General features: G+C 32.0%; 1 protein-coding gene across 2 annotated transcripts; it reads right to left on the bottom strand.

Moving 5' to 3' along the window:
• Nucleotides 1-5,053: 5,053 nt before the first annotated feature.
• LOC107483647 (probable protein phosphatase 2C 40) lies at nucleotides 5,054-8,699 on the bottom strand. 2 transcript variants are annotated; one of them, XM_016104255.3, is made up of 4 exons: nucleotides 8,386-8,699; nucleotides 6,013-7,110; nucleotides 5,530-5,794; nucleotides 5,054-5,426 (listed from the first exon to the last, which is right to left on the bottom strand). In XM_016104255.3, the coding sequence occupies exons 2-4, from the start codon at nucleotides 7,093-7,095 to the stop codon at nucleotides 5,299-5,301; spliced, it is 1,476 nt and encodes a 491-aa protein (XP_015959741.1). In that variant the 5' UTR covers nucleotides 7,096-7,110; nucleotides 8,386-8,699; the 3' UTR covers nucleotides 5,054-5,298. The 2 variants fall into 2 exon arrangements, with proteins under 2 accessions (XP_015959741.1, XP_052116851.1); XM_052260891.1 differs by lacking the exon at nucleotides 8,386-8,699 and adding an exon at nucleotides 7,713-8,104.
• Between the last annotated feature and the right edge of the window lie 3,429 nt (nucleotides 8,700-12,128).

Genomic DNA, 12,128 nt, shown 5'->3' with positions numbered 1-12,128 from the left:
AGCAGCGAGTAGGACAATAGATTGCTAATTCGGTCACTAGAAGAAGAGTTGGAGGAGGCTTATCTAAGAGAGGAGAGATATTAGAACGAGAAATCTATGATCCAATAGCTAAAAATAGGGGGAACAAGAACACTAAATTCTTTCCCACAAAAGTCCATATCATAAATAAAAAGAATAACTGCTGAAATTAGAAGATTGTGAATGGGGTTTTCGAACAGATACTGCTGGAATAAGAGAGATTGTCCAAAATCATTTTGAGCAACTATTTACAACTTCAAACCCTAGGGATACAGGTGCAGAAATTGAAGGAATCCCTAGAAAAATAGCCCACAGTATCAATCGAATTCTCACAAGGCCAGTTAATGAAAAAGAGATAAAGTTAGCCGTCTTTTCTATTAACCCATACTCTGTCCCAGAGGATGATGGATTTACTGCAAAAAATTTTCAGGTCCAATAGATCTTAATTAAAAATGATGTAGTAACAGCGATGACAAGCTTTTTTGCTTGGGTGCGGGTGGGGGAAAGATGTTAAAGGCCTTTAACCATACACATATTTGTTTGATTTTAAAAACTCAAGGTGCATCCTCAATGTCTCATGTTAGACCTATAAGTTTGAGTTCAATTTTCTATAAATCATTTCTAAGGTGCTCGTTCATAAAAAGCAATTTATCATGAATGAGATTATTAGTAAAAATCAAAGTACATTTATTCGTGGAAGATTGATTAGTGATAATGTGTTAATTGTTCATGAATAGATGCATTTTTTAAAGAATAAAAGGTTTGAAAATTGTGACTTAACTCTGAAACTTGATATAAGTAAGGCCTATGACAAGGTGGAGTGGAGTTATTTATGGAGAATGATGACATAGATGGGCTTTTATGATAGATGGATTGGCTGGTTGCAGGAATGTGTTTCTACTATATCCTACTCTGTTATTGTGGATGGACAATTTCAGGATCTTTTTAGGCCTACAAGAAGACTCCGACAAGAAAATCATATTTCTCCCTATCTAGTTTTTATTTGTCAAAAGGTCTCTCCCATCTGCTCCACAGAAGAGAACATAATAGTATTATCTTATGCCTCAAATTGAACAGTAGATGCGTAACCATCAGTCATCTTTTTTTGTACAGATGATTACATTATATTCTGTAAGGCAAATACCTATAAATGCAAGAACCTAATGGAGATATTGCCGGCTTATAGTGAGATCAGTAAACAGGAGGTTAACCTGAATAAGTCATCGGTGTTTTTTAATTCTAATACTCCTTAATAAGAAATGACAACTCTATCTACTACTTTTAAGAGTCACTCATATTGGCTCTCAGGATACATATTTAGGGCTGCCATCGGTGGTGAGTAGGTTAAAGAATGAGACTTTTAGCTACATAAAAGACAAGGTGACAAAAAAATTACAGCATTAAAAACGTGGCTTACTTTCAATAAGCGGCAAAGAAATTCTTATTAAGTCAGTGGGATCTGCAATTCCTGTTTATATTCTTGATGTTTTTAAACTTTTCAAAATACTCATTGATGATATTCAGAGACAGTTGATGCAATTTTAGTGGGATAAAAAACAAGGTAAAAGGAGGATGCAGTGAAAATGAGATACTCTATGTCGGGACAAGAAGCAAGGTGGGCTAGGATTCAAATACTTAAAGGCATTCAACTTGGCAATACTTGAAAAACAGGGTTGGAGATTAATGATAATAACTGATGTTTTTTATTTTCAAAGTTTAAAAAGGTAAATATTTTAGATTTTCAACATTTCTCCAAGCTGAAATAGGTCCAAACCCATCTTGAGGTGGAGGAGCCTATTAGAAGAAGGAAGAAAAATCATAAAAAAGGTATTTTCTGGCAGGTTGGGAGATGCACTAATTTAGGTATATAGGAAGAATCGTGGATACAGAACCACTATATTCTATTGGCACTTCAACCACAACAAGCTTAAACCAAATTGCAGTGGGTGCAACAATTAATAACAGAAGAAGAAAATTAGAAAACAGAGATTTTATAAAACAATTTTAGTCCAGAGACAATGTAAACAATTTTAAATACTCCTATTCAACAAGGAAGGGATAAAGTTACCTAGAGTAAGGAGAAAAACAACGTATACTCTGTTCAAATAGGATACTGCATCGTATTTCAATAATTTCATAGCCCGCTTAAGACTCCCAGGTTATTTCAGCAACAAAGACCTATGGAGAAAGGTGTGGACTATTAGAAGTCCAGCAAAGATAAAAGTATTTTTATGAAAGACAATGCATGGAGATTTACTTTTGAAGCAAAAATAGAATCATAAGCCACTGTTTGGTGAATTGTGAATTTTCTAAACAAACCTGAAAATTGCTGGCAATCCCACTACCGTCGATTAGTAATGACCCAGAAGTTGAAGGATGGTAGAAATGGTGGATAAATGTGGTCTAGAAAGCTCGATAAAGTATAAATGGAAGAAAGAAATTAGGACTGATTGCAAATACATTTTGAAAGATTTGGAATGCAAAGAATCGAAAGATTTTTGAAGACGAGAACATTCCATCGCAAGAAATTGTTAGTGTTGTTACCGCGTTGAATGATGAATTCACGAGTCATGGATAGATGTATTAGTTTTTCTCCTTTTTTTTTCTTAATATTGTCGGAATGCTTCTTTTGTATTTTTTTTTCCTAATTCTATTGTTGTTGTCCAAGAAATGGACACCTTGATTGATTGAGAATGTACTACACTATTATCAATTATTCAATAAAATTACTACCTTTGACAAAACAAAAAACAAAAATAATTGACGTATATTATATTGTGATTTAACAAACAAAAGTTTAGTTTCTCTTAAGGAATAACTTATTTAAAGGAAGATATTTTCTTTCTTTTATCACGTACAGAAGAAAATCACGTTATTTTTCATAAAGCTCTTTTTTTTTTAAATATTTTTTTGTCTAAGTGATATCATATTAATTTTTTTATAGGAAATCCCATCATGAATTTTGTAAAAGTTCACCGTGGACCATCCTTAAATTTCATTCAATGAAATGTTATCTTTAAAAAAAAGAAATAATTTATTTAAATCAAACTAAACTAACCAATTTTATAGTTAGAGTAAAATATTGTTTTAATTTTTAATATATGTGTTAAATTTTAATTTTATTTTTAATATTTAAAATGTCTTATTTTTATTCTAAATATTTTATTTTATTTTATTTTAATTCAATAGTTAAAACTAAATTTTTTTCCTAAAGATACTCTTTTTTATCTTTTTTTATTATTATTCTATTTTTTTATCTTTAAATTATTACAACCATCACCATAACCACTATAATTATGATTATTGTCGCTATCCAAAAGAAATAATAATAGAAGAACGAATACTTTTGAAAAAAAAAATAATTTTGACTGAAAGATTAAAATAAGATAAAAAAATATGGGTCATAAAAAGACATTTTAAATATTAAAATGAAATTTAACTTAATCTAAATGTTAGAGAAGGAAATAGTACTTTACTCTTATAGTTAATTAAATTGTCACAAGGAATGTGTTAGAATTTTAATGTGAGTAAGTGAGTAACCACCATTTACTTCACTAAATCAATTTCTGTTTCATTAATTTAGTTTAATTGTTGAATCATGTGATAATTATTTTATATTAATATCTTTTAATTTTTTTGGTCGATTTTTAAGTTTTAATTTGGACATTAATAAATAATAAATATGCAATAAATTTTTTTTTTATGTTAAGCATCAAGTGCGTGTATGGGCTTGTGGACCTACACCATTGTTTGTTGTGAATTTCAATAAAACAAAGTGCCAAATGCCAATGAGCCATAGCTCATGGCATTTCGCCTCCTCTTTACCTCACAAGTTTCAGGTTTGAGTCCTACCAGTTGTGTTGGAGGAAAAAAATTAGTAATTATGTGAGAAGTGTATGGGTATGTATTGTATATCTAGGATTGGAGGTTGTCTAATCCATTAAAGTACTTAAAATTGAGAGTTGTCCAATTTACCGACAAAAAAAAAAAAGTGCCAAATCATTAAAAAGACTAATGAGCATGTATCTTTTTGTGTAGTCCACTGTAAAAAAATTGAAGCCTCAGAATTTAGAAACATAAAAAATATCTTCTCAACGAGAAAGTAGAAATACCGTTTAAGGAGGAAATTTTCCTTTTCTTAACTATGCTTTTAGAATATTCTTTTACGTATATAAAAATATTTTTTTTAAATCAATTCGAGATTATTGAATATTTAAAAATAATATTTTGTTATCAACATTTTTCAACTTGTATATATTAAAATGCTTTTTTAATAAAATTATTTAACTAACTAAAGCGCTCACTTTTCATTGCTTAAACTTTAGTATCTTATACATATTTTCATATGCTTCTTGATTTTTTCTTTCTCCTTTTAAATATAAAGTAACTTATCTTACAGTGAATTACTTTAGTTAATAATTCATACTTTACATTATATTTACTTGTCAATTTTAACGTCTTTGTTCTTATTAAAAATACAAGGTCAATCAAGAGGTCGCAGACATTCTTGCTAATAAGTAATAAGTATCGTTCTTTGATGTTAGGTGTTCATATTTATTTCATTCTGCCGTCGCAGATTAGAGAGTTACTAGTTGATGATGTTGAATGTTAATGCACTCACAAAAAGTAAAGAGAACAACCCTTCTTAAAAAATGATTTGCTATTGAAATTAACAAACAAATTGGCCTATTTGGATTTTTAAATTTTTTGATATAATCTTACTGAAAAGATAGTCAATCTGATTAGTTATTATCTTTTTAAATTTAAACTATTAATATAAAATATAGCAAATAAAAAATAAAAAAATTAATAATTAACAACAAATACAGCATTAAACAAAAAATGGTTGATAATGCAGAAGGCATTTCTTTTCTTTTCTTTAGTGTAGTTGTGGCTTTTTTTGGACTCTAGTCCCGTTTTCTCTAAAAATATATATAACAATTAACAATAACAACAAAAAAACCTTATTCTAAAGAATAATAAAAAACTACTGTGTCCTAAAAATAAATAACTACAGGATCCATTTCTATACTGCTTAGAAAAAAATTCCCTCACATGCAGGAAAATCATCTCTGGCAAAGATCAAAACAAGTGCATTTGTAAAATTATTGAGTGTTCAAACAAAATGGTGATTGTCTCTTCTGCAAAATTTTTTACATACCCAAGAAAACTGAAGTTACATATGTACACTATAAATATCACAACTTCATAGTAGGAAACACTTCCTTCATGATCAAGGTATCCGCGAAAATCTTCAAATGCAAAATTTATGTTGCACCTTTAGATGCAAGTTGATGCCTTTGACGTCCGTTGATTCATCCCAAGGATGATGACAATCACGGTCACATCATCATGGTACTTCCTCCTCCTCCCGGCCGGAACATTCATCAACTCTTCCGTGCTAAAACCTGTGCGAGAATATCATTGTGGTAAGCGATCATTAAATCACAACAAATCATGTATTTAGACTACAAAAACTCATAATTTATGCAAATGAAATTGATTTTGGACCTGCAGAATCAGCAGCTCTTGCTATAAGTTGCTCAACAAGGAATTTTGCTGGATCACCAAATGGATTGCTTAGGATGTAAGACTCTGCAAGCTCTACTGCTTCATCATTGCTGAAGAAATCGAACAAACCATCACTCGCAACTATAGCAAATTGATCGGAACTTGAGATTCTATGCACATTTAGTGACGGTTGAATGGAAATGTATGGTGGGCTTATGAGATCACGCACTCGAAGAATTCCCATCAATGCATCATTCAGAATTTTCTGCATGGAGAAAACAAAAACAGAATCAAAATCACAACTGTTTGGTAGGATAGATATTTACACTCTGCGTAAATCAGTTTCCTAAACCATCAAATTCATAAAAAGCCTACAATTATAGCAGCTTGGATGCAATTTGGCCTTGGTTTCCAACAATCACTTTTGCTTCTTTCCAAAATCTTCTAAAAAACTTTTGCTATCCTAGATAAAACAATACCAACCTTTTTCAAGTAGCCAACTCCAAAAGCGCGAGTAACCTTCAATTTTCCTTTCACTTTCCCAGCTACGATGGCCTTGGGATCATCAGGGTGACCAGCAAGAAGTTGAGCTCTTTCGGCTCCATTGTCAACAGTATGCATATCAGTAAGCTGGATAGCTTTCATTCTTCTCTCTTTGCCACTCATTCCGCCATCCATACTGCACGTTGCCAATACTGCTCTGCTGTCACCAAGATTAAGTGTATACAAATTTTCCCCATGAAGAAGTGCAAGTAAAACACAAGATCCGACAGAAACTAAATCCGGACGGTCCTCCATTTCCTGCTCAACCATGTACAAGAAATCATTCTCAACCTGATTGAGAGCACGTTGGAGGCTATCAAGAATAGCATGTGAAAATGATTTCTGAGAACGAGATTGATGCTCATCCAACTCATATTGAGATGATCCACCCAAATCAAGACTGTTGGAAGCTTTGATAGAATCTGATTCCAAATCCAAATACAGCATATTAAAATAAGATATGATAGTGTCGTAAAGGGTACAGGCCAGAAAGTCAGCTGCATCCCTGCCATTAAAGCCATCATAAATTCCACAAAAGAGCCAGCCATTTTCTTCAGAACAAACTGCTTGAACTCTATCTTCACCAGCAGCTCCCCCTGCTACTTGTACTTCCATAGCATTGAGAAATCCTTCACTTTTGCAAGGAGCACTCACCATACAAGCGTCATAATCAAACATATCACTTTGTGTGGATGGACTGCAACTGAGGTTTGAGAAACTACCATGGAGAGAAGATGATAGTATGTCCAACTTCGAAAGACTTGGCGAAGAGGGTATCTTACGAAACGATTTAGGAGAGTCCAAACTAGGAAGGATTTCTTCCCCTATCACACCATTGCAGATGTTTGTGTTGGCAAGTGTAGCATTTGCGCTAACGGCAGCACCAGACAAGCAAGAGAAACTGCTTGTTCTAGGGAAATAAGGAAGGATTTTGTAGCCGTTGATAGACTTGCACGAGATATCTGCAATGCCATTGCATTGGTAGCCAAAACTTATCTTAAGTTCTGTTTCAGGACCAAGCATGGCTATCCCCCGGCCCTGTATCACATAGGAAATTAGGTACAGTCATAAACTTATTGTATCCAAAGAGAATTATTAATATACCAAATTTCCAAAGTAACGGATATTTTGAAATGGTTAGAGTCTAGACTGCCACAATAACAGTGCTAATTCATAATCTTTTGAGCCTCCATCACATTCTGGAGTAGCAGCAATACTAAAATGAATTGGCTAGCATGATATAGGAACCGATTTTGGCAGTTAATCCAAGATAACATCTAAATGTCAGCACCAAAATGTTTTCAACTGATGAGTAAAACAGACTATTGAAAGAAATGAATAGAGTGGGGAAGACAGAGGGAAATAGAGAATCAAATAGTACTTAAAAATGATATAATCAATGTTTCACAATTATACTATAGCAATTTGGAAAAGGAAATAGAACTGAAGTTCTGGAATAAGCTTTAGCTTCAATTCCAACATAGTATCCTATATCTCCAGGGAATAATACACATTGAACCTCATATTTTAACTGTCAATACATACAGTCATGTATAAAACTCAGTTGTTTGAAAATCCAGACTAGTTAAACCAAGCAACATAAACATGAAAGACAAGAATGTCTCAAGAAAATTATTTACCCTTCTAAAAAGATCCTCTCAATTACAAATGACAAGCATCTGTGTTGAAAAATTTGGCGTTTCTCTCCACTCACAAAAAGGACCAAATTGTTAACAGGATAAATACTCCATAAGTTGCTCCTTTAGACCAACCCTTCTTAGTTCTCACCAATTTCTCCCCATTGTAAAAGTAAGAACACCAATTGATTATTGTGAATCAAATCAGCCAAACAACTAGCCCTCTCTGCGAAGTAAAAGCTTAAAAAGAAGGATGGGTCCCATTGCAGAAGCATGAGGCTATTATAGAGAGAGAATCAACTTTCAAGGACAGTGACAATAGAATATACTTAAAAACAATTGGCAGCAACCTAGCACACTTAGCAAACTGAATGTGAATTAAATTCACCCCAAGCCTGCATTTTGCATCAGTTCGTCAAATTCAGTTACCCCTTCCACCTTATATTAAATAAAAATAAAATTTTTTCCTTATAATTTTCTTTTTGTTTGGATCCTTTTGTTGTATGAACACCAGAAGAAATTAAAAAAAAAAAAACATTTTCACAAAAATAACACATAAAGAAACAGAATTGACATGAAAAACACATAGAACACAGAAACCACTGCATCTGCATACAAAATTACAACCTACCCAAAAATAACAAATCATAATTTAAAGACGAAAAGAAAAACTTACGAATTATCCTGAAAATGAAAGCAGAAGCAAGAGAAAGAGTGAAGGTGTTGTGAATGCAGCTAGAGAGAGAGAGAGAGAGAGAGAGAGAGAGAGAAGAAGAAGAAGAAGAAGAAGAATGAGAACTATTGAGTTTGTTAGTGAAGAATGAGAAGACAAGGGGAGCGAAAAGATGGCTGAGAACACGGTTGACACACGAGAAGAAGAGGAAGAAGAAGAAGAAACGTAAACGCCATGTTTGTGTTCAGTTTTTAAGCGACTTTTTCAATATTTCAACGGGGCTGAGCCTCACGTTTTCTGTTTTTCTCTTGCAATTTGTGTTCGTCTTTTTCCACCTTGTATGTATCTTTCTACGTTCTACCGCTAAAAACCACTTTTCTTTTTTTAGCTATTTGTTTCCATTTATCCCCACCCTTTTTACTCTCTACTCTCTACACATTGCTTTCTCTTCATTTCCCATTTATTTTTTTCAGAAATATTAGAGTCAATTTTTTTATCGATATTAATAATTCAGGTGTAATTTTATAGAAATAGATTAAATAAAGAGAGATTAAAGAGAGACATTAAGATCGGAATAGATAAAATTACAAAATATTTATTAGTGGTAAGTAAACAACACAAGAATTAAAGATAAAAAATAATAATCAAAAATAAATATTGAGACTTTTATTAATGTTACAAGAAAATAAATATTTTTTTAAATAGACAAATATTAAGTAGAATTTGATATCAGATAAATAAAATGAAAAATAATAAAATTAAAAATAGTAAAATAAAAAAAATTTGTGAATTCGAAAAGAAGTGAAGAAAGTCCATGAATTATGTCCAAAAAAAACATAACTTATTATTAGTGCACTAAAAGAGGATGAAAATATATGCGAAGAAATTACTATCTATAATTATTCATATTGATGAATAATTAAAATACAATAGAAAAATAATGTAGGGCATTTGCTTATGATTGAAAATTTGTGCTTGTTTATGGTAATTGTTGAAAAGTGAAGTTTGAATTGTAATGCCATTATAAATTTTTTTTATAAGATTTTATCATTTTTTTTAATTTTTAATTATGAATAAGGAAGAAAGGAAGGGAAGATGGAGGTAAAGAGATGTTTAATCTCAATTTTAATTTATAAAAAAGGGATAAATAGGTCTTTAACTTTTTTTTCGCAGATATTTTTGTCTTTGAGGAATGAAAAATATATTTATGTCCCTAACCCCTTCAAAAGCTGGACAAATATACCCCTTGTTGAAGTAACTTTGTTGGACTCGACGAAAAAACTGATGTAACTCCCGTTGTGCTGACCTAGCCGTTAGGAGAGCACACGTAGTATAGACCTTTTTAAAACAGGACATATGCGTCCTCCCACTCTAAAACGATGTTTTACCAAGATTCCTCCATAGACACTCTAATCCCTTTATGTAATACCTATAACACCCATATCATACTCAGAGAATTACTGAAAATCCTAAAAAAATAAATGATCAAACTGTTTTCTCTCTGTTTCTCCCTCCAAAAGACCACTACATAGAAGAGCAATTGGTGCAGTGTGAAGTCCGTGTCGGAGAGGGTGAAGAAAGTTCCATTGTGCTCATGGTTGTTGTCTTCATCAGAAGGTAAGATCGCTTTGCCCAACAATGTAGTTTTGGTTATGGATCTGTAAACCAATTTTTGAAGGTATTCTGTGTGCATGTTGATAATGTGGGTAAAAATGGTTACTGATGTGTAAAAATCATTTTTAAAATCTCGTGTATCGAATTTGAAAAAGGGATTCTGTTAGGGTAAAGGTGTTTGATTGATAAATTTTGTTTCTGTTTTTGAAGAGGCGTTACTGTTTGAAACGTGACTATGTTATTTGTTGTGTGTATAGTTAGTTGAACTTACACATAGTTGTTCATGGATTAATTTCAGATGGTTGATATTTTTGTGGTGCCAGTTTTTCATCATGAAAGTAATTTTGTCAGAGCAAGTGATGGTTCCCTAGTTTATCAAATGGAAAGATAGAGAGGTTCCCTGAAATAGACCTGGATTTTGTGAATTTTGGAGACCTGATAATATTGTTTAAGGGTTTAGGATACCAGTCATACAATGCAGTATATTGGTATGATTCAACAAGTGCTAATATTGAGTCTGAGTTGCACATATTAACTGGGAATGCAAGGATCAATGCCATGCGAGAGAAAAATATGAAGAACCAAGCGACAGTTGAGTGATGCGGCCCAAATATCGGTTTAGAAATTTCACAAAAAAGAATGTGTTGTAAGTCTAGTCTAAACCAAATAATAACTCTCAATCAAAAGTTTAAAAGATTGTCACAATAGAATTCAAATAACGGACAGTAAAATCCTGGGTTGTTCTCCTTAGGAATTGCAATCGAGTGCTTAATTATTGGCTATAGAAACGGTTGATAACAATAAATGCAAAATGTAAATAGAAAGAAATTAAAGAAGCAAACAATAACAAAATATCAAAATCAATTAAACTATAACAATTAAAGAAATCAACTAAGAAAGATCTTGGTAAGAGTTGATGGTTAAGGAGCACTTTCCTTGTTACTAACTACAATATGATAATTACAAAGAGCAAACCCACTTCATCATCTCCAACATTGGAAGAAGGTTAAATGGGCTTAACTAATCCTAATCATAATCCATAAGTCCTAACCAACTCACTAATCAATTTAGTGAAAGACTAACATCAATGGAAGCAAGATTAATTAAAATCTCAAAATTATCAATCAGCTTGGACATTAGTAACTCAGGGTCACCCAAGTTACTAACCCAAGCCAAGAATGCAAAATCTATTCTAAAACTAAAAGGAGTATTTCATCAAACACTTAGAATGCACAAAAGTAAAATATGGCAAATTGCAAGAATTATAAAAGCTACAACTACCGAAACAAGAAGGCAACAATAACCAATCAAATAAGCAACATTAAATATGGAAAACTTTAAATTGTATTGAAGGGAATTGAAATTAACAAGATAGTTCATAAACTTAAATAGATAAAATGAAAGAACTAACAAGAGAAACTATGCAAATTGAGATAATAAAACAAGAAAATGTGAAGAGAACTACTCAAGAACAATAATTAAAATTTATATCTAAGAGAATTTAACCTAAAATTATAAAAGTTACAACTACCAAAACAAGAAGGCAACAATAACCAATCAAATAAGCAACATTAAATATGGAAAACCTTAAATTGTAATAAAGGGAATTGAAATTAACAAGAGAGTTCATAAACTTAAATAGACAAAATGAAGGAACTAATAAGAGAAACTAGACAAATTAAGAAAATATAACAAGAAAATGTGAAGAGAACTACTTAAGAACAATAATTAAAATCTATATCTAAGAGAATTTAATCTAAAATTACCCTAAATTCTAGTGAGAAGAGACAACTTTCTCTCTCTAGAACTCTATCCTAAAACATGGTTCTAAACTATTTTATGACAACTTGGTTGATTCTTCCTTGGTCTTGCCTTCAAAATGCTTTAGAAATGAGTTGGAATGGGCCAAAATTGGCCTGAAATCGTGACCCACGTGTTTACTTAAGTGAAATCACATGCTAACAGTCATGTGTATGCATGAGGCATGCGTATGCATAAGTTGGCGAAATGCAAGCCATGCGTTTGCATGAGGCATGCGTACGCACAACTGCGCAGATTTCTAAAACTTCATTTTTTTATGAATTCTCCATTTTTACATGCTTTTTTTCTTCACTTCTTCAAACCATCGTTGC

Source organism: Arachis duranensis, chromosome 4, assembly GCF_000817695.3.
Source record: "Arachis duranensis cultivar V14167 chromosome 4, aradu.V14167.gnm2.J7QH, whole genome shotgun sequence".
Taxonomy (NCBI): Eukaryota; Viridiplantae; Streptophyta; class Magnoliopsida; order Fabales; family Fabaceae; genus Arachis; species Arachis duranensis.
The sequence above is the reverse complement of the archived record's forward strand: the minus strand, read 5'-3'. Positions and strand labels throughout refer to the sequence as shown.

Coding starts and splice junctions, on each gene's coding strand:
- LOC107483647 (XM_016104255.3), bottom strand. CDS start 7,095: ATGCTTGGTCCTGAAACAGAACTTAAGATAAGTTTTGGCTACCAATGC. Junction 5,795..6,012: donor GAGTTGGCTACTTGAAAAAG/GTTGGTATTGTT, acceptor TTCTCCATGCAG/AAAATTCTGAATGATGCATT. Junction 5,427..5,529: donor AAGAGCTGCTGATTCTGCAG/GTCCAAAATCAA, acceptor ATTCTCGCACAG/GTTTTAGCACGGAAGAGTTG.